At 51.2% G+C, this 22,498-nt stretch overlaps 1 protein-coding gene across 4 annotated transcripts in view; it reads right to left on the minus strand.

The window, feature by feature from the left end:
- Positions 1–325: 325 nt before the first annotated feature.
- The window catches only part of ST3GAL4 (ST3 beta-galactoside alpha-2,3-sialyltransferase 4), a 43,205-nt gene continuing 21,032 nt past the window's right edge, over positions 326–22,498 (minus strand). The window contains exons 4-13 of one of the 4 annotated variants that reach the window (XM_040992689.1): positions 6,638–6,710; positions 6,270–6,354; positions 5,861–5,938; positions 5,536–5,633; positions 5,339–5,399; positions 4,758–4,853; positions 4,481–4,670; positions 3,769–3,912; positions 837–980; positions 326–587 (exon numbers count right to left, since the gene is read on the minus strand). In XM_040992689.1, the coding sequence (XP_040848623.1) occupies positions 501–587; positions 837–980; positions 3,769–3,912; positions 4,481–4,670; positions 4,758–4,853; positions 5,339–5,399; positions 5,536–5,633; positions 5,861–5,938; positions 6,270–6,354; positions 6,638–6,710 (1,056 nt within the window). In that variant the 3' untranslated portion in view covers positions 326–500. Of the gene's footprint in view, positions 588–836; positions 981–3,768; positions 3,913–4,480; positions 4,671–4,757; positions 4,854–5,338; positions 5,400–5,535; positions 5,634–5,860; positions 5,939–6,269; positions 6,379–6,637; positions 6,711–22,498 lie in introns of all 4 variants that reach the window. The other 3 variants (XM_040992688.1, XM_040992687.1, XM_040992690.1) reach the window with 3 other exon arrangements.

The following is a 22,498-nucleotide window of genomic DNA, read 5'->3' on the forward strand; positions in this document are numbered from 1 at the left end:
AAGCCTGCTGGGAGGTAGCAGCCGCTGTGGGGGAAACCAGCCCACCCTGGACGCCCCCACTCTCAAGGGAGGCTGGATCTGGGCAGGCTTCAGTGGGCTCATTGCTGAAGTTTTTATAAAAAGTGGGTGGAGCACCATGCTGTGCCCCTCTGCTGATGCCGTGGGACCAGCCCCCGGCACTCTCCTACCCCATACTTAAATAGCCCATTAAATAATCTCATGGTACTGGCAGAGAAAGGCTGCCACAGCAGCAAGCCCCCTGCCTTGGCCAGCCTCCGAAGGCCACAGGGCTACCACACCAGCTGGGTGTGAGCTCCATAGCAACAGTCAGAAGTGTGGCCTCACAGCAGGGCCGGCCAGGCTCGGGACTCCCTCCCCCATACAGAGAAGCTGAGTCCAAGTGGTCCTGCTGGCAACTGGGCACCCCACAGGCATGGACAGGGGGAGTCCCCCCTAGGAGCAGAGTGGGCCACACTGACAGGTCACAGTCCTTGTCCAGGTCAGAAGTACGTGAGGTTCTTGACAGCGCCAATTTCCAGCATTCGTTTGATAGCCACAGCTTCTCGGGACACATTGTGGCCTGATCCCTGTGGAGACAGCCAAGGAGGCAAACTGAGGGATGCTGGGGTTGAGAGAGGAGGGGACTGGCCCCTCTGCCCTTCCCCTTGGCCCTTCCCTTCCCTGTGATGGCTCTGGGGAAGAAAGAACCCAAGTGACCTAATATAGAGTCCAGTCCTGACTCAGTGGCCTAGCTGGGAGTGCCTCAAGGCCACTGGCACACACTTTGTTGTCACCCCGTGTCCCTCCACCCAGATCGCATGGATGGGACCACTTACTGCCATGGACTTGAGTGTGATCTGCTCATAGTAATGGATGGTCTGCTTCTTGTTGTAGGCCTCCGGGTAGCCAAAGCCAGCGATGTGCACCAGGTCGCAGAGGTGGAGGGCCATGGTGATGGCCAGCAGACCCGTGGTGGGCTTCTGAAGGACGGAGGCAGAAAGGCGTCAGGGCGGCCTTGCTCCTCCCTTATCTTCAGGGCTGGAGCTCTGCCAGCAGGGAGCGTCCAGTGGCCCTGGAAATGCTGCACCAAGCAACTGGACTGTTCCTTCCATTACACTTTAAGGAACTAGTTTTAAGTTTAAGAGGTCATATGGGGCTAGTGGCCAGTGGCTACCATTCCGGATAATATAGCTATACACATCTGGGTCTGGGGTACAGTTTGGGTCTCCAGGCAGGAGGGCAATGGCAATTTAGACGGAGATGACAATAGTTACAATAACATCTGGAGAACTTAACTGTGCTCAGAAGGTTTCTATAAAATACCTGACCTTATATGATCACTCAGTCCTTACAAACGCACCTGCATGGAGGTACTGTTGTTAGCCCCATTTTACAGATGAGAAAACTGAGGCTGACCAAGGTGAAACAACTCCCCCTTGGAAGGGGAGGCCTCTCCCCGTCTCCCCTCCAGCTGGACGACCAGGATCCTCCAGCACCCTCTGGGTCGCTCCTCCTTCAAAGCAGAAACAGTGGTGCCTTTCCTATGCCCCCTTACAGCCTGGCCCTCATCCTCCACACGGATGGGTAGTCTCACATTCTGATCTCACCAATCTCACCTTCCATCCTGTAAACCACTTTCTGGGCAGCGCAGGCCTCTTGATGCCAGCCTTCTCCTAGTGTCTCTTTGGAGCTCAGCTGTCTTCTCAGTGTCCACTCCCTGTCTGGCCTTCTTCCCATGCTGACTGCTTCCAACCACCCTGGGTCCTCTCATCCCATCTGTACTGCAATGAACTACATCACCTTCTGCTCCACTCTGCGCCAACACAAGCCCCTCACCCACATCAGACTTCCCTTCCACCCTGTGCTGTATGTGAGCATTAGCCATGTTACTATCCAGCCAGCTGTCCAGTCTGAAAACCTAGAACTGGTCATCCATCCCAGCTCCACCTTTACAATACAGGTGACAGCAGGCAGAGTTCTAAGAGGGTTGCCAATGGCATGTTGCCCTTGTATGGTCTCTTCCCTGCATAGTGTGGCAACTATGAAAAGGATGAGGCCCATTACATTGCATCATGTCATGATAACAGAGGAGAGACTCATGACAAGCTGGACCCAGTCACCTGAATTCTTTAAGGCTGGTGTCAAGTTCAGAGATGGGACGAGCCAGACAGAGTTGAGGTACAAGAAGGATTCATTACCCTCTCCTTGGCTTGAAGACAAAGAGGGCTAGTGTGGCAAGGCAGGGCAGGCAGCTTCCAGTACTGAGGGTCCCTACCTAGCCCAGGCTGACTCCCAGTAGAAGACTCCCAGGAGGAGACACATAAATATATATGTGTGTGTGTGTATAAAGCCTGAGCTTTCCCTTGCATCTGCTGCTTTTCAGAAGAAGACTCAGTTCTTGTAATCAGCCTCATGATACTGTGAAGAACCTTCAGGCCCTTGGGTATTGTTTTCTGCCTCTAAGCTTGTAGTAGTTGGGTGGGACAGCAATGGAAGCTATTACAACATGTCAGGTGCATGTGAAGTCTTTCCCAATACTAGGACTGGGTGGGTGCAAGTCCTTAACTTCTCTTGCCTTCTTTCCCAGCTTTTTCATTAACACCCTAGTGCACACAACTGCTTGTTGTTCCCAACTCTAGTCTCAGCAGGACAACTCAGCACGGACAGCTCTTTGACCCAGCAAGGGCATGCTATTGGCCCAGTCCTCTGCCTCATGGACCCTCTGGTCCTCTTCCCCCAGGGAGCCTTCCAGACAGCCATCAGCAGAACTGTGCCACCTTCTCTGACAACTCAGAGCATTCGCAAGAACCCTCTATTGTGGCATTTTAATCCTCTGCAGGGCAACCTGCATGTTTATACTGCTGGACTGAGTTTCCTAAACTCAAAGCATACGTCTTACTCACCAAGCATGCAGATATGGACAACTACAAAAGCGGGCATTCAACATAGGAAGTGGAAAAACAATAGACAGAGCAGAGAATAAAATCATCTATTCTAAATTTGACAAATATTTATTGAGCACACACTGCATACTGATCTCTGTGATATGCATATTACAAAATTACCTTTTTAAGGTCTTGCAATGGCCTCAAAAGGTCAGTATGAAATTATCCCTGCCACAGGAACAAGATCCAAGTGAACATCCTGCCAGTGCCACGCAGTGAGGAATACAGCCCACAGTCCTGGCTAAGTCTGCTGGCTTTCCTCCTTTGCATGCCCTACTAGCACCTGAGGGCTTCCCAACACAGGAAGCTTGAGAAATTATAAGGTGGGATGAAGCCTACCACTGGAAGACCACCAGGGCATTGAGAGCTGAAGTCAAAACTATAACTCCCAGACCTGCACCCTGACTCCCCAGATCAATGCACTGCACCAAACTATGCAATGCCAACCGCTCAGGGGGAAACTCTTTAATTCAATCAGACAAAGGTGTTCCCAGTGTCTGACAATCCTATACAGGCTCGGGTTGTTTCAGCAACTCTTCAGTTTACAAAATTCTGCCCAACCCCTCCTAACTTCATCCTGTAACTCCAGCCCCTGAGCTCAGCACAGAAACTTGTTTACCACCCATGATAGGAACGCCCCTGCTTCTCGCCAGGGCAAGCGTGTTCTCGCCACAGATAAGCCTAAGCAAGATTACAGGGGTGCTCCCAGAAACCAACCATGAGCCACTGGGCCTGCTTTATTCTCCCCACTCAGGAGAGAAGTCCTCCATGGCTTCCCACCCCCAGGACCCCTGCCCGCAGGCCAGGCTTCAACAGCAGTCACCTGCTTGATCCTGCGTGGCTGCTGCACAGACAGGCTCAACAGTTTGTCTGCAGTAATCTCCATGAAGAAGGGGTTGAGAATTCGGACTTGTTTTGGGTTGACGTCCCAGATGAGAGGGGGCTGTTTCCAGAAACCTTTCCGCACCTAGGAGGACGGAGATCAGAGTGGGTGAAGACCTGCCTCTCCAGTCCACCAGTTCTGTGGCCCTCAGCCAGGAAGGAGAACCCAAGGGGTGGTAGATGCCTCCGGGAGTATAGGGTGTGAGGGTAGTGGAGCCTATAGCAGAGGGCTGGAGATGGGGCAGCCCTGCAGGGAAACCGGGTGACAGGGCATTTAGGATGGGGTTGCCCAATCCCAAGGATACCCAACCAGGTATAAGGAGCTTGAGTTTTAGGTGGCCTAAACACTTGGAAAACATGCCAGATCAGACAGTTCCGTCTCCGACCTCATGGCAAAATGAGAGAGGGGAACTCCTGAGGACTGTCTGGGAGGACATAGACTGTCTGGTGGCTGGGCTGCTTAGCAGAAGTTCTGTAGGACACTGACCTTGGGGGAAACCTGTAGGTGGGGCTGACTGATGGAAACCAAATGTATATCCTCCTCTCACCTGTTGGCCCTATAGAACTGCAGGCACACACTGTGGGGTCTGAGGTCCTGACTCCACAGGGTCCTTGCGCCCAGACCTTGTCACCTCACCCACCTTCCCACCTACCCGCTTCTTATCGCTGAGGATGGTTTCTATCCAATGGAAGTCCATCGCCTTGAAAGCTACAAGGACCAGGAGTGTGTCCGGGTTGTTCTGCACTTTGGGGTCAAAGTGGGCAGATTCGGGGTAGAAGAGACGCATGGTGGTCTTGGAGCCGACATCATCCTCATAGCCAGCCACTGGGGCGTTGTTCAGTCTGGTAGAAAGGAAGATGCCATCACTAGAGCCCCCGGGGCTCTCTGCAAGGGCTGTAACTGGGACAGCAGATGCCAGTCTCACACACCTGATGACCACGTCATACTTGTCGATGGTGTCTCCCAGTGAGCTATTGCGCAACCGGCTGCCGTTCCCCACCACCACGCAGCGGCGACACTTGAGACTGTCACAGGGAGAGAGGCGGTCATTGGACCCTCGCTGCCTGCACCTGCCTGGACCCATCTCAGGATGGCTTCCTAGGCTCCCCCCAGGCCCCACCCCCATGGAGCAGGCCAGGTGCTGTGGCCATGTGGCTGTGTTGACTTTGTAGCCCTGAGCCTTAAAAGGAGAGAAGATGGAGAAGAGCCCGAAGGGAGAGGAAGACCAATCAGAAACCCCACTGTCCAGCCCCCTTGCCGGCTGCCTGCCTGTTGCCATGGCAATCCTTGCCTGCTCAGGCACCCGGAAGCCCAGGCCAGGTTGCCGTGGGGATTGCTACACCTGTATCCCCTGAAGAAAGGCATGCTGGGAGGGAGATCAAATTGGCCCCAAGAGAGCAGCGTCTGGCTCTGGAAGGCTCCTAGGGATAGTGACAGGCTAAGAAGATTTCACACAGGGGCAGGGAAGGGGAAAGGCCAGACCTTCAGAGAAGGAGGGGAGCCTCCTCACCTTTGGATGCTCTCAGGTATGGAGTAGCTGGTGATGGCCAGGACCCGGAGCAGGAGGTCTTCTACAGGAAGAGTGGAAGCAAGAGCCTGAGCCTGTAGCTTGCGCCCTCACCCCCACTGCTCCTCCCCTAACAACATGGAACAGGAAGCAGTGTGTCCAGGGTGGTCCACCACTCCTACCAGGCTGGCGGGACTTACCACTCCCCTTGGTCCCATAGGGCAGCTCATAGGCAGATGGTGTCTTGACCCAAAAGTAATCCTTAAGCCGCAGGAAGATGGGCTGATCGCGGGAGGAACTGCATAGGTGGGGTGAGATAGGAATTAATCCTAATGCCAGAACCAGGGTCAGGCCCTCTGACTCATTCCAAAAGGCCCCTCTTGCCCTCACTGGCTTCACTGAGCCCATGACTGGCAGCAGCAACAACCCTGCCCACCCCTACCAGCCAGGCAAAGGCCCACAATCTGTGACCCTCTCCATCCTAGCCAGCCCGACACTCCACCGCCTCCGGTCCCCTGAACTCACTTGCCAAAGATCTTAGAGGCCTTCCGCTCTGCCTCACCCTGCAGGCATGGCTCCTTCTCTGGGATTGGAAAGTAGAAACTGCAGACAAAAAAGGACAGGAGGCAGGAGCCCCAGTTAGAGCACAGAGCCCTGGGGCCAACATCCCAGGGGGCCTCCCGCTGCCCCTCTGGCACCCAGGTCCAAGGTAATGGAGGGGCACTTGCAGGGTGGCATCATTCCAACTCAAGTTCTACTTCCAATCCCAATCAGGGAGGGTCCAGCTCTTCTCATCCCTGCACTCCCTAGACAAGGTGAATCATTCAAGACCCCTTACACCCACTCACATCCATCCTCACAGAAGGGAGAGGCTCTTGGAGCCCTCCTGCCCCGAGCCCTGACCCCCGACAGGAACCAATGGAAGGGCACTCACAGCTCAATGTACCTGTCTTCTCGCGAGATGGAATACCACACCATGACGACCAGGACCAGAGCCAGCATGGCCAGGAGCCTCCAGCCTGCAGGGCACATGCACAGAGGAGCTGGAGGCAGAAAGAGGCAGGTACAGCTACAGTCTGCTTCTCCCCTGCCCCAGCCTGGACGCTCCCACCCCCAGCTCAAGCAATTCCTGTCCCCGGTCCTCTCCTGGTTCTACAACAGGCCGAGGGTCTCCAGGTTCCCCCAAATTCCTTATGAGTCCCTGGCTCCCAATCTGTGCCCCCACCACTCCTGGATGCCACTGAGGACGGCTTCTGCAGGCCCAGCGTGCAGTGCGGGGCTGGTGCTCCTGGTGGCACTCACGGGACTTGCTGATCATGTTTCTTAGCAGGTGGGGTTCCTGGGGAGAGCTGTCATCCCGGCTGCCTCGGGCCACCTAGGAGGTAGGAGTCACAAGGCTCTGGTTGGCTCTACAAGCAGTCCTTCTTAGAGGACCAGGACACACCCCCTCCAGTCCCTTCCCACAAAGCTACTCCGTGGAGTGGCACCTGGAAAGTGCCTTTCTTCCCTTGCACATCAAAGGGCAACATCAGGCATCCAGTTGCCCCCCCTCCCCCATGAGAGAGGCAAATAAAGGTCCCAGCCCTCAGGGACCAGGTCCTTGCCAGACTGGCCCACTCCCTCCTCCTCAGCGTGGTCCCCACTGCTGACCTCTTCTGCATTGCGATGGTGCAGGGCCAGCTCCAGGAGGCCTGACAGATGGACATCTCCTCCCACTTGTGATACAAGTCAAGTTAGTTGCTGCAGTGAAGTACAACGGCTCCACTATCTGCAACCTTCCTTGGCCAGCTCACAACACCCGTCTGTGTTATCAATCTCCCAGAACTCCAGCTCAGCTTATCTGCTCAGATCAGAGGTTAGGCCCAAGGGTGCCACATGGTGGCTGATTCTCCAGGGCCCACCCCCAGCCTTCTAGACACTGACATCTGAACCACACCACCAAGGATGCACGGCAAACTCAGTGAAGAGAGGTGCTAGAATGGAGGGTGCAGGGAGCCATGAGAGTCTGGAAAGCCAAAAGGATTTGGACATCCTCCAGTGAGGGTAAAGGCATGCAAGGTTGGGATTGGGCAAGGAGAAGTGGGCAGCTGCTCAGTGCCCAGAGCCAGCAGCTCATCGGGGGCCACCTGGCTGCATCCCGGCAGAGGAAAGCTGTGGCATGCACAGCCACAGGAAGAGGCACAGGACACCAAGGACTTGCATTTCCTTGACCTTCACTGGGCCTTCCTCTACACTGCACAGCCCTGGCCAAGGGCCGGCCAGCCTGGGTCAGCCTGGAGGGATCCATGATGGAGATGTCACAAGCTGTCCACAAGGTGACGTCATGACTGAACAGGGGAGGGACTGAGGTGCCTGGGCTTGTGGTCACCCCAGAGGATGCAGGGAAAACTAATTCTCAGAGGGGAGGGCAACATCTCAAGGAGGCCTGTTCTGATCAGCCATAATGTGGTGGTGTTCTGGTACAGTGTGCTGATGTGGCACCAACGCTCTGCACTCCTCCCCACACTGGGCATCCCCCAGGCTCCACCTAGAGATCTTGAACACTGAAAGATACTTGATTGAGGGGTAGGAATACCAGCAAAGCAGTCAGACTTCCTCAGGAGGGTCAGTTAGCAGCAGCCCACATCCCAGAGGGGATGGAAGGTGGCCAGCAGTGACATCAATACTGGCTGCACACCAGTGCAGAAAGCTAAGGGGTCTTTCTTTAAGTCAGACAGGTAAACAGAATGAAAGAGATTTCCATCCCCTGATTTAGTCCTCAAAAGTCAGAAACAGCCAGGGTTGGGCCAGGCGGAAACCAGGAGACCAGAAATTGATCTGGACTTCTCCCCAGCCCTTGGGTGGCAGGCCCCTGATTCATCACCTGCTGCCTGCCAGGGTCTGCTTTAGCAGGTTAGCAGATGTTTTAACTGCTGTTCCAAATGCCCGCACCACCCTCCTTCTGACCTTTGCATTCCATTTCCACAAGTTTTCTTCAAGTAGCCTCTTCTACAGGTGCCTAGGCCCCAAGATTTTCATTTGAGTAGTTAGGAGAGGGGCTTAGGCATGAACAGAAACCAGTGAAACAAACACAAAAACACCCTCTCTTTGCCGATACGCAGCCAGATGGCAGCTACCACTCCCAGAGCCTGCTGCACAGCACAGAGAAATACAACCACTGCAGGCTGCACCAGGTGGAAGAGCAGACTATGACATGCACCTGTGAGCAGCCCCAAGTCACAGCACAGCTAGGGTTTCTAAGGAAAGTTCTGCATTGGCACATCTTTATTCCAAAACAGTATGACTGCTGTTCTCTCCACACCAGCCAGGCCCAGGGTGTGTGCCAAGATACTGGAACCTACTCCTCTGCTGGTCAGGCAGACCAAGGGTGACTGCTTAATGGCCCCAGGCACTCCGGGAGCTCAGTCTTACTAGGTTATCTGCCCACTGGGGCGATGTGTAGCCTTCTAGTGGACCTAGCCTTTGGGTATATAAACAGGTGAGAAGGGTCACAGGAGTATAACCTGGATAGCACAGACGCAGCTGATGCTTGCTTAAGTGCACCAGCCTCCTCCTGCCTGCTGGGCAAAGCTGAGCCCAGGCAGGAAAGTAGTCTGCCCCCTTGGTGCTCTGCCAAAAACTGAGGCATCCCTGCATGAAGTGAGCTAGTGAATTCCTGCCAGGGAGCTCACCCAGGGGCAGAACTGGGGACACGGGGTGAAGAAATGAGGCCTCTAGGGAGTGGGAGCACAGCCCCATTCTGTACCACAGCTCAGCAGGTGCCCACGAAATCAAGAGAGACACAGTTAGATGCCCCCTGGGGAGCAGCAGGATGCCTCAGCCCCTGAACTCACGAGGGGGTCCAACTCAAGGTTCCAGGGTCTGGGCAGGCGGAAGGGACAGAAGCCCCAGGTGTCCTGGTTGGTTCTGTGATCCTGAGCAAATCACTGTATCTTACTGCCCCCACTTCCACAGGGCAAACCTAAAGCTGTCTGCCACTCCTTTTTTTTTTCTTAATAAGGCTTTATTTTTCCAAATGTGCAATTCATTGGACCCGTTCATGCATCTTCACTAGTAGCTGGCACATCTCCATCCTTAGTATTTCTGGCATAAATCACCTGTGCTTTGAAATCAGTTTGAAAAGTCCTTCCCTCAGGAGTGCCTGCAGGGCTGCCCTGGCTAGGGACAACCCCCTCTCCCCCAGATCGTGAGCCTCTCAGAGACCACAGCAGGTGTGATGAACTTGAAGTTGTGCCACCCTGAATCTTATCCAACACTCACCTCCATCAGATACACCTGTGCCATCCGGACTCACTCCCAACCTGTGACCTCCCCCTGCCCTTCGTCCTGTGTCTTCCACCTGTCCTTTCCTTCCTACTGACTATAAACACACCTGCATCCTCTCCCTCCCACCACCCCCTCACTTCCAACAGTCAAACTTCCTGCTTTGCAGTGCCCTCTGTCCTCCTCCCTGCCCTCTGCCCCTCCATCAGTCCCTTATTGCTATTCTGCTGCAGTTGCTCTTACTGAGAGCACCAGTGACCTCCTACCTGCCACGCACAGGGGTGGGGGGTCTATTTCCTATCTCCACATGCTTGGAGATCTTTGATGCCATGAGCTGTGCCCTGTCTATGGCCTCATGTCCAGGTCCTGCAGGTTTTCTCCTGACCTCTAGTCTCCTCACTGCCCTTGCCCCTTGCCCACCCTTTCAATGCTGGTGTTCTCCAGGAGCTGTCCTTGACCTGGCCATACAACCTCACACGTTCAATTCATTCACTCTCAGAGACTTAACTGCCATTCATACACCGAGGATTCGGGTTCTTTCTTTCCACCTTTAATTTTTCTCCTAGACCCCATTTTGGTATTTCTAATTTTCTGCCTTGGTGATTTTGAATTTTTCAATCTATACATGTCCAACACTAGACTTATCTCTTCTTGCTCTCCCAAGACCCCATCATAAATAACTGGGTCTTCCAAAACCTCCCCTCTTGCTTCACAGCCCCTCTCAACTGGTTCTCAAATATTGTTGATTCTTTCCCCCCATTTGCTGATTCCAGCAAATATCTGTCCTTTTCTGCCACCACAGGGCACAAAGAATATCCAGCTTTATAAAGGCCGTAGCCTAGACCCTCAGAAAGACTACAGCTCCCATCGTGTCCCCCCTTTTTTAAAGCTTTATTTATTTGAAAGGCAGAGAGTTCGGGTAGTGAGGAGACACAGAGTGAAAAAGGGATCTTCTACCTGCTTGATCACTCCCCAAATGTGCACAAGAGTAGGCAGAATTCCATTTGGTCTCCTACATGAGCACAGGCTCCCAAGCACTTGGGCCAGTCATCTGCTGCTTTCCCAGGTGCTATTAGCAGGGAGCTGCATCAGAAGTGGAGTAGTCTGGACACAGATCAGTATCCATATGGGAATGTTGGCATTGCAGGCAATGGTTTTCCCCATTATGCCACAGCACCAGCCCCTGCCTCCCACTCTGATTCTACCTCCCAGCTAATGCACACCATAGAGGGCAGCAGACGATGGCTCAAGGACTTGAATCCCTGCTACCCATATGGGAAATCTGGATGGGATGTGGGGCTCCTGGCTTTGACCTGACCCAGCTCCAGCTGTTCCAGCCATGTGGGGAGTAATCCAACAAACAGGACATACTTCTCAGCTGAAGTGTGTCTGTATCCTAAGAGTTTATGGAAGGCAGAACAGAAGAACAATTAACTAGTATATCTTACAGAAGAAATCTCTGAGCATCAGAGGTTCCTGCCTGGCTTCTTTTAACTACACAATGGAAAATGCAAGGAGAAGATTTTCAGACAGAAGGAGAAACAGAAATATCTTCCATCCGTTGGATCACTCCCCAGATGGTCATAACAGCCAACACTGAGTTGATCAGGAGCAGGAGCTTCTTCCAGATCTTCCCTATGGGTGCAGGGTCCCTAGGCTTTAGGCCGTCCTCCGTCTCCAAGGCAGGGAGCTGGATGGGAAGTGAAGCAGTGGGATGAGACTACTTTGGTCATGACTAAGCCAGGGTGCGATGAACCTGAAGTCCTCTGGGAGATTTCTGGTGTGCTCCTCCCAAGGCAGGGCTGGAATGCAAGCCCTGAAAGATTGTCACAGAAACCCAGGGTGAAGCCAGCACAGTGCCCTAGTGGGTAAAGCTGCCACCTGTGACATCCTGTGGCATCACTATCCCAAATGGGCATTGGTTCCAGTCCCAGCTGCTCTGCTTCCTGCTTCCTGCTATTGCACCTAGGAAAGGAGCAGAGGATGCCTCACGTGCTCAGGCTCTTGCACCCATGTGAGAAACTCAGAAGTAGCTCCTAGCTCCTGGTTTCAGTGGCTGTTGTAGCCATCTGTGGAGTGAACTAGTGGCTGGGGAAATCTCTCTCTTTCTCCCTATGTCTCTGTAACTCTGCCTTTCAAATAAATAAAACAAATACAACAATATTTTTTAAAAAGGAAAAGGAAAGAAAAAAAAAACCCTATAACACCCTTAAGAATCTTGGGGTTAGCCCAAGAGCTATCTCTTCTCAGGTCATGCAGTAAACCTGGGTAGCACCCTTACCATGCTATTTCTGCAGGTGCAGCAAATACAAAGTCTGTGGAGGCCCTGTTTCCTCTATCTGGACTTCCAAGGACAACTCTGATGGTGGGGGCCCAGTCACAGACTCGTGTGTGAGGCAGAGCCATGCCCACCAGACCTGTGGGGTCAGAGCTGCCAAGAAGGATACAGTAGGGTAAGCCATCAGCACTGCAGACACTGGAATGTAGCTTCCATGTGGGAGAGCTGCTATGCGGGCTGAGTCTAGCAAAGCAACAAGGACAAGGTCACACAAGGCCTTGGGGGCTTAACATCCACCCCAGTACATCTGCAAGGTGAGACATCAAGTCCAAGAAAATAGTTCTCAAGATTTAGAATTCAGTTCTGATCATCCTGTTAGGGTTTGACTAGCTTGGGATCAGATATTCTTTCCTTCTCACCGGCTACTCCTCCTGAAACAGGACTAGCTAACATGTTCGATTTCGCAAGTTCATGGCTACTGGGGTATTTACCTGAGAACCAGCTGTGGGTTGAGCTTCGTCCATATCTGATTTAGATGAGGCTCTGGACTTTGAAACCATTTGATGGAGTAAATGCACATTGCATTGCAAAGGCAAAAACTTAGGAGGTCTGGCATAGAATGGTACAGTTGGAAGATGTTCCTGCATTTGGAAGCTTCATCCCTAATGTGGCAGTGTTGGCAGGTGGGACCAGAAAGAGCTGTTTACATTGTGAATGAACTAATACCCTTATCGGGGTGCGGGGGGTGCTCTTTAAAAAGGGACAAATTCTGGGTCTGGCGTGGTAGCCTAATGACTCAAGTCCAAGGACTTTAGAATCCCATGTGGGCGCTGGAATCCCATATGGGTGCTGGAATCCCATATGGGCGCTGGTTAGAATCCCAGCTGCTCCACCTCCCTGCCTGTGGCCTGGGAAAGCAGTCAAGGACAGCCCAAAGCCTCAGGACCCAGGACCCACATAAGAGACCCCGAGGAAGCTCCTGGCTCCTGGATTTGGATTGGCTCAGCTTTCACCATTGCGATCACTTGGGGAGTAAACCAGCAGATGGAAGATCTTTCTTTCTGTCTCTCCTCTCTGTAAGTCTGACTTTCCAATAAAATAAGTAAATCTTTTTCTAAAAAAGTAAAAAAAAAAAAAAAAAAAAGGGAGGGATACAAGTTCCTTTCTCTCTCCCTGTCTCCCCTTTCTACCTTCTACCCTGGGATGACAGAGCCAAAAGGCTCTTACCAGAAGGGGCACACTGACCATGGACTTCTTTCTTTGCCTCCAGAACTATGAGTTGGTAAATTCCTATTACGAATTATCCAGTTCAAGACACTTAGTCACAGCAACACAAAACAGATTAAGGCAGAGCCCTTCCTACACAGCACCATGTTCACCCCCATGGTCCCACTCCTGGAGCATCCACCTTCATGGCTCCTGCTCTACAGTCTTTTTTGTTTGCTTTCTTTGAGAGGCCAAGTGTCAGAGACAAAGCAGAGATCGCCCATCCACTGGTTCACTCTCCAGATGCTTGTAATAGCCACGGATAAGGGTCAGAAAAGCAACCCAGTTCTCCCAAGCTGGTAGCTGGGACCCCAGTCCTTGAGCCATGAGCTCCTGCCTCTCCGAGTCCCCATGAGCTGGAAACTGAATTGGAAGCAGAAGAGCTAGGATTCAAACGAGCCCTCCAATACGGGATGAACGCATCCCAAGTGTCTTCACCGCTGCACAAATGCCCATCCAAGGAAAGATTATCTGATATTTCTCAACAACATTTTTGCTCCCACAAAATGTTGCTGATAACCTGATTTCAGCATGTAACAGGTAACAGAACTGTATATATACATATATACATATATATATGTATATATACATGTGTGTATATATAATACATATAATGTAATATATAATGTATATATGTGATTTATATATATATAATGTGATTACTGGCTTGCTCATCTTGCTCATGATGTCACGGCCTCTGCAATCAGAGACTTACTCCAAGCAAGGTCTGTTAGAGAAGCTGCACTACAGACCACACTTTATTGCATAAGATATGATGTAATTACATTGTGCTTTCTTTTCTTGCCAAAGCGATCATGACCTTTGAAGTTATGACTTCTTCAGAAATCCAAGCTTGCATTATAGTACCTGTAATTTAGATATCTTTACAAATGCTTAACAAGCAAGTAGTAATATGAGATTAGGTATGTTTTTATAAATGTCTGAAAAGCAATAACATGAGATAAGCAAGTTATCATATTTTTCATTAAAAAGTGAAATGTGGACCGGTGTGGTAGTCTAGTAGCTGAAGTCCTCGCCTTGTATCCATTAAGATCCCACGTGGGTGCTGCTGGTTCATGTCCCACCTGCTCCACTTCTCATCCAGCTCCCTGCTTATGACCTGGGAAAGCAGTCAAGGATGGTCCAAAGCCATCTCCCACATGCACCCATGTGGGAGACCTGGAAGAGATTCCTGCTCCTGGCTTCAGATCAGCTCAGCTCTAACCAATACAGCCACTTGGGGAGTGAATCAACAGATGGAAGATCATCCTCTCTGTCTCTCCTCTCTGTAAATCTAACCTTCCAATAAAAATAAATAAATCTTTTTTTTTTTTTTTTTTAAGATTCCTGCTAGGACAGGAGGTAGACTAAGTAGGGCTGGCCCATGGACCCACTGGTGTGTATGAGATCTGGCATTGGAAGAGGTTCTGATGGAGGAACTTGGGGAATTCCTCTGTTGGGACATATCCCTGCAGGTGAGTGCAAGAACCCAGACAGGGATCAGCCCAGACCAAACCAGTATATAGTACCCACTGGCATATGTTTGGCTCCAGTCTGGGGCGAGCCAGGCTAGGCCAGTTCATATCACCCACTGGTAAATCCGAGAGCCAGAATAGAATGTGAGTCAGGCCAGGTCGGGTTGGACCACAATACCAGCCAGTACACATTAGGGCCAAGACTGGGGGCCCACCAATGTGAGCTAAAACTGGGGGTGGGTTGGGCCAGGCTACAGCACCCACTGGCAAATGCCGAGGTGAGGCAAGCCATGCCAGACTGAGCCACAGTACCCAACCAGCATAAGTCAGACCAGGGGGAAGGGTGGGAGTAAACCCAGAAGGGGGGCTGTTGGGGCCTCCCCTGCTGGACCACCACTCCCATTGGTGAGCGTGAGAGCTGGGATTGGGGGCAACCAGGCCAGGCAGGGCTACAACACTTGTTGGCCTCATGTGAGCTGGATCAGAGAAAAGCCAGGCTGGACTGACTGTTTCTTCTGGTGCATGCACAAGCCAGAGTGGGTACAAATGGGTTGGACTTTGCCACAGCATCAGCTGGTAGAAGCTGGCATGCAGGACTAATTCTGTCAAGTTAAGCTGAAGAACCATCTGGAGAGTGCAAGATCCAGAACTAAGAGTGGGCCCATTAAGGAAACAATAGGCACCTCCCTCTTGGGTTGCCATTCCTATTGGTGAGCATGTGAACCAGGACTAGGGGCAGGCATGGATAGACAGATGGTAACACCTGCTGTGACCTATGTACTACATAGTGGGGCTGGTTGTACATGTCAACGCCCACTGACATGTACAAGAGCTGAATGGGACATGGGACAGACTGGATCAGACCAGTCTGCTGTACATACTGGCAAGCATAGGAACCAGAGCAGGGTGGGCCTGGTGGGGGGTATTGCGGGTCGCCCCAACTAGGCTGCAGTTCCTACTGGTTTGTGTAAAGGCCGAATGTGTGGTGGGCAGGATCAGGCTGGGCTGCAACACACATTGGTTTGCATAGAGGATAGGGCTGGAGACAGAAATGACCCAGCAATTGCAACCACCATTGTGTGTAGGCTGATTGGGGCGTCAGACTGTGCCTGACCCTATATTGGCAGGCACTCAGAAAAATCAGGTCTGGGATCACCTCAGATGAGGCTTCTTTGGGGATCCCCCAACTGAACCACTGGACTCAGAACTCCAACCATGGAGAAAATTGCATGGTCCATGGTCCAGTGGTGGAATGCATGTGTCAGAGCCGGGTCTCCTCAGTGCCTTAGACAAAACAGTGGACAGTATGGCCAGTTGCACATGGAGGATATGACAGTACATTAGGACCTGCAGAGAACACCTGGGCCATAACAGAGGATGGAAGACAGAACAAATTGATCAACTACCCCAGCCAAGCGTTGGCAGTGAATATCTGGGCAAACGGAGCCTCTAAGTTGGATTGTGTCAGCCAGTGGATTCTGGAGAGATTTCATCATGCTTGGAGTGGTGAGACTGGCAGGAATTCAGAACTGTTGCACTTTCAAAATCACTTGAGCAGAACCCTCAGGACATGCCCCACAGCCAGGACCCTGGGATGTTTGGGAGGCTGGATGTGGCTTCTCCCTTTATCTCTCCCTTTCCCCAGATACAGAAATGAAAAAGGAGAATGTGGAAACACTGTTCTTACCCACTTTCCTCAAATAAATAAATTAAAGTAAAGCAAAATCTACTGCACTCTACTGTGTGTAAGCCCAGCAGCTCTTACCTCTGCCCCTCTGATTTGGGTGGTTGGGGGCACACAGTTCATCGCTGTGAGTTCTCCTTGTAGGTGATAGGATACTTAGCTGCATCTTTAGCCTCCATCCTCTAGACAGCAGTAGCAGCATCAATGCATGTGTGACAAACAGAGTGTCTTCGGACAACACCAAGCGTCGAGGATACTGTGCTAGACACTCTCAAAGGGCTGTACAAATACTGTCTTGATAATTACCTCCATCGCAGAGCATGACCCTCAAGTGTGATAAGGGTATGCTCCGTATCCATGTGGTACATCTAGAGATGAACTGGAACTCTACCCACATTGAAGGGGGATCTGGCTTATTGTCACTGCCTCTTGCACTGTTGTTCCATCTGCACTGTGCCGGTGATTCCCCAACAAATAAATCCCTTGATTAACTCAACAGGTTGTATTGTGAGCTGACCATGTGCCAGGAACATTGTTGATACAGAGACTGGGAAGGCAACGACAAAGCCTTTTTATTTTGCCAGCTGGGGAGGGGATCCATATTGCTCTGAGTCAGCTGTTTAACCTCCATGCCCTATTGCCTCAATAAAACTACCCCATGAAAGAGTGGCTCCCTAAGCTCCCAAACCCGTGAAATGTTCGCTTGCTGGCTTTTGAAGTGACTGTGGAAATGGTGCTGCTGGCACATCAAAGCCCTCTACTGTTCCCCAGCACCTTAGCCATGGGAGCCCCTTCTGGACCAGTTTGCTCCTGAGACACAGTCTGTGGCCCCCAGCCCTGGCGCTCCTCTGGGAGCTCTTTAGCATGTTTTCAGTACACATGGCTGCAGTCATGGGATGATCCACAAAAACCAGCTGGACAACAGACTTGCATAAGGGCATGGCACTGAGCACTTACTCCTATGGGTAAGCCAGGTCTGCTGTCCTAGGTGCCAGGAGCATGGCTGCCCTTCCAAATGAACAGGTCCTCTCACATGGTGAGGTGGTCCACCTCACCGTAGCTGTGTTCACACATTTTACTAGTCCATCAAGACATGCTGACTCAACGGTGTCAGCTCACTCACAGCAATTCCTTTCATGTCCCAAGTTTCGTGTCCACTGTCAGTACTCCAGAGAAAACTCAAGCTGGACTACAACTTGGATGGAAAGAATCCTACTTGCTAGGTTCTGCCAAGAGAAGGTCAGAGATCTTGGGGATTCTTCCACAGGCTAATAATTCAGCTCAACTGAGAGATGGTTGACGCAATGCAATGGTGCAGAATGGATCTATTATCTCATTACTTCTCCTTGGCTAGTCAGGAACATCAAGGGCCCTAGCACCTACTGTTAGCTCTGTCTGAAGTGTTTCTCTCTGGACTGGATATGCATTCACCCAGCTCTTTAGTCATTTTCTCTGCTTCCTGGTAGCAATTCAACACATACCCAACCCAGCAGATCCCCTCCCCAGCTGGCAAAATAAAAAGGCTTTGTCGTTGCCTTCCCAGTCTCTGTATCAACAATGTTCCTGGCACATGGTCAGCTCACAATACAACCTGTTGAGTTAATCAAGGGATCTATTTGTTGGGGAATCACCGGCACAGTGCAGATGGAACAACAGTGCAAGAGGCAGTGACAATAAGCCAGATCCCCCTTCCAGCCCTTCTGGTGCAGTCCCTGACTGCACAGAGCAGCCTCCTGCCGTCACTGAACACTGATCACAGGAGGTCTGGGAGGGACAGCTCTGTCTCCCAGGCTCATTACACAGACCACAGATGGCAAAGTCATTGAGCAGCCGCTTCAGGGCAGGTGCACCTCCCAAGCCTTCCAAGGTCAGAGGAAAGCGATCACACAGGCTTCCCTCCCTCTACAGTGTACAAGCAGCCTGCTCCCCACTCTTGGGCTCCGCAGCTTCCCCTAGCTGGACACTGCAAACTCCTGCACAGAAGCACCGTATCATCCACCCAGTCAGCTGCCAGTCACAAGACTCCAAAGAGTCACTTGAACATCACATTCCTGGTATCTGCCTGGGAGGGTTAGCCTCTGTGAATTCCATTTCAGGGCGAGAAAACTGAGGCTGGTGTGAAGGGTGGGGACCCTAATGTCAAGTCCAGGAGAAATGAAGTAGTAGTGTGGACCTGTCCAGGCTGGGTTTAGGGTCTCCAGGACACACTGACCTACTAGGAGTTCACTGTCATGGGCAGTAGCTCTCTCCCTCCTTTCCAAATCTCCAGCACGACCAGCTCCCAGCCTCCTCTGGCCCCAGATAGCTCTCTTGCAAGCAGTGGGCTGCACCTGCCTTGCCCTAACCCACACGGTGGCCCCAAATCCCAGATTGCTATTGAGCAGTAGCAATGAGACAACCCACACTGACAGGTGCTCTAAGTGCAAAACGAAGTGCACTGGATTTCAAAGCCAGTATCAAATAAATAAATAATAAACAAATAATATCACCTGTCACCTTAATCATTGTCATATCTGATCACACATTGAAATATTTTAGTTACATAGTTAAAATACTTTTAATTGCCTCTTTATGTTTTAAAACGTGATCAACTTGAAATGTTTTTAAACTGAAAATTATCTACATGACTTGCATGTGTGACTCCCATTCTATTTCTATTGCACAGCCCTGGGCTAAACCGTTCCCATGAGTCCTCCAACTCCAGCTTTCGATGAGCAGGAGGCAGAGGTGAACACCCCTGAGTGCCAACTGGAGCCTCACTCTCTGTCCAGGTTCCACTTTGGGAAAACCCAGTCAAGGGCACTGAGACCTTGAGGAGGGACATAGGTCATCCTGATTCACAGCCAAGGGAAGCACAGCAGACCATTCCCCTCCAACCTCAGCTCCTCTCCTCCCAGGCTGGCGGGCCCTGCCTGGGGAAGTACAGTTCAAGGTGATGCTGCCCTGGCTCTCTGCCCCAGCTTTCGCTCTGTCCATATACCCTGCCTCTTTCTGACCTTGCAACTCACCTCAGTGCCAGCCTCTGGGGCCGAGCCCCACAGCTCCCTCATGAACCTTCCCAGAGCCCATCTAGGTGGGCACCCACTGGAACCCTGGCTTCTCTCTGGTCTCCACTTGTGGATGATTTAATTTAGCTTTCCTAAACCTCGGTCACCTGGTGTGTAAAACAGAGGTTGCCCCTAGCACAGAGGTACATGGCAGTGAATTGAGAACACATGCAGGACAACCCCGGAATGCTCAGTGAACTGTAACTGTTAGCAGTACTCTACCCACACACACAAAGTGCAATCCCAAAACTACATGTGTCAAGTGTGGGGTGAATGAAAATATTCTCAAAAACACTGCCTGTCCATCTGTGAGAAAAAGCACAGAAACAGATGGTGACTCAGCCTATGCACAAGCAGCCATCCATGAACTCACCCAGACCTTGGCAGTATTTCCTAAACACACCTGCCCCCTCCCAAAGGTAAGGATCTTAGTTTGCATGCAACCATCTTCGATCTGCTCCTGTCACCTGCCCCAGACACACACACACACACACTCACACAATTTGGGCATGGTGATATGCAGAGTCTAAGGTATCATTATTGAGTCCATGTGAGGGCAAGAGTTCACTGTGTTAAATGTTGAGGAATCTGGAATCTGTGGTTGGGGTCTAAGATCAACTTCCCTCCCAAACTCCCCATCGTCTTGGCCACAGCTTCCTCCCTGCACGAGGCCTTGACTGCCAAGATAGGAGTCTTCTCACCCCTCCATGCTCAACTCCATCTCCACACCACCCTGCTTTGTATTCTGCATGACACTTACACCATGCCACTGTCTCCAGGACCCTCTACACAGCCCCTCCAACACCAATCTGAATGCCTGGTACTTGGTAGGTGAAAAGTATTTACATGAATGGAAGTTGCAATGAATGAGCAAATAAGCTTAACAGCTGTGAACAGAAAAAAAAAATGGGTACAGTGCTTAAGGCACCTGTTTGGGATGCCCACATCTCTTACTGGAGTAGCGGGGTTTGAATTCTGGCTTTGCTCCTGATTCTGGCTTCCAGCTAAGGCACATCCAGGGACGCAACAGGTGACGGTCAAGTGTTTAGGTTCCTGCCATGCCCAGCCCCAGCTGTTGTAGACATCTGGGAGCAAACCAGTAGATGGGAGATTCCTTAATTTCTGTGTATCTCCAATTAAATAAGTAAGCGATTTTCTAGAAAGATAAAGTCTTTTAGGTGGGCCTGGCACAATGGCTCAGTTGGCTAAATTCTCACAGTGCAAGTGTCAGCATCCTATATGGGTGCCAGATGGTATCCTGGCTGCTCCACTTCTGATGTTACTCCCAGCTTGTAGCCTGGGAAGGCAGTAGAGGATGGCCCAAAATCTTGGAGCCCAGCACCAGTGTGGGAGACCCGAAAGAGACGCCTGGTGTTAGACAGGCTCAGCTCTGGTCGCTGCAGTGACTTGGGGAGTGAATCATCGGACGGAAGATCTTCCTCTCTCTCTCCTCCTCCTCTCTGTATATCTGACTTTGTAATAAAAATAAATAAATTTTTTTAAAAAAATTAAAGAGATACCTGAGGTCCTATACAGCCTCTGCAGTCACAGACGGTGACTGCAACAAGGCACTTATACCCTCTTAGAGCTTCGGAGTCCTCCTGTGCTATCCAGGAGAAGTGAGAGCAAGTTTCCAGACCCCGTGTCTCAAGACAGATGCCAGTATTTACAGTGCATAGCCTCCATACAGGCCTGGCACAGAGCAAGAAGTCAGCACCTGGAAGGGGACAGACACCCGGCTCCAGCCTCCCTCAGCCCCTCTCTACCCCAAATCTGCCCCATCCCTGCCACCACTCCTGCCTGTCTGCCTGCCAGCCACACTCACCTGACCTCCAGATGCTGCGTCTACTCGACTGGTCATAACAGGACCCTGAAACTGTCTAGATAAATAGGGAGGAGCACTGCTTCCTAGACTCTGCCCAGCATTAAATCAGGACCCACCTACTGACTCAGATGCAAGAGTGTCCTGGCTGGGATTGGGTGGAGCAGGAGGTAGGGAGGACAACAGAAGGTGAAGTCTGTTTGTAGGTTTCTCTCTTTCTATGCGCCACCTCTAGCCTCGGTACCCAGCCACCCCCACCCTGCCCCAACCAAATCCCTCTCCCAAGCAGTGACCTCCTCCAAAGCAGGCCCTCCACAGCAGCTCCCTACTCAACAGGCTCAGTGAGTCCAGCCTCTGAACAAGTCATCAATGCTTGTGATCTACAAACACTAAACACATCATGGCTGCCACACAGCAAGAGCGAACCTACAAGAAAGGCCCAGGACACACTAGGATCCAGCAAGTCTTCTTTCGGGCATTCACCCCAAAGAATTGAAATAGGGATCTCAAAAAAAAAAAAAAAAGAGAGAGAGAGAGAGACATTTTCACACCTGCATTTCTCGCAGCGCCTGCGACAGCTCACATGGAGAAGTAACCCAAGTGCCCATCAAAGTTCCAAGGATGCACAGAGGTGCACACTACGCAGCCTTAAAAGGCAAGGACATTCTGTCACATGCCACAGCACCAAAGAAACGTGAGGACACTGCACTAAGTGGCATAAGCCACTCACATGCAGTTTTTCCAAAATATGCAATTTTCACAAACTTTTTGGTGATCCCTTGCATGCAGAAATTTCAAAACTAATTTTTTTCCCACTAAACTTCTTTTTTTACCCCTTTTTTTTTCATGCTAGCCTTTGGAAGTACCTTTGCACTGTACAATTCCACCTCTATGAGGTACCCAGAGTCATCCTAAGTATAGAAACAGGAAGTAGAATGATGGAGAAGAAAATGGGACGTTAGCTTTTAAAGGGTCCAGAGTTTCAGTTTTATAAGAAGAGTTCTGGGTTGTAGCACATGATGAATGCACTCTATGCCACTGACTACACATATAAAACATGATTAAGAGGCAAAGATTGCATTATGTTTATTTCCCCATAAAAAAAATCAGGGCCGGTGCTGTGGTGTAGCACATTAAGTCACCGCCTGTGATGCTAGCACCCCATATGAGTACTGATTTGATTCCTGGCTACTACACTTTCAATCCAGCTCCCTGCTACTGTGCCTGGAAAAGCAGCGGAGGATGGCGCAAGTCCTTGGGTCTTTGTGCTCATGTGGGAGACCTAGAACAAGCTCCTGCCTCCTGATGGGCCCAGCTCCAGCCATTGC

This window comes from Ochotona curzoniae, unplaced genomic scaffold (genome assembly GCF_017591425.1).
Source record: "Ochotona curzoniae isolate NIBS_2020 unplaced genomic scaffold, NIBS_Ocur_1.0 contig_832, whole genome shotgun sequence".
NCBI lineage: Eukaryota > Metazoa > Chordata > Mammalia > Lagomorpha > Ochotonidae > Ochotona > Ochotona curzoniae.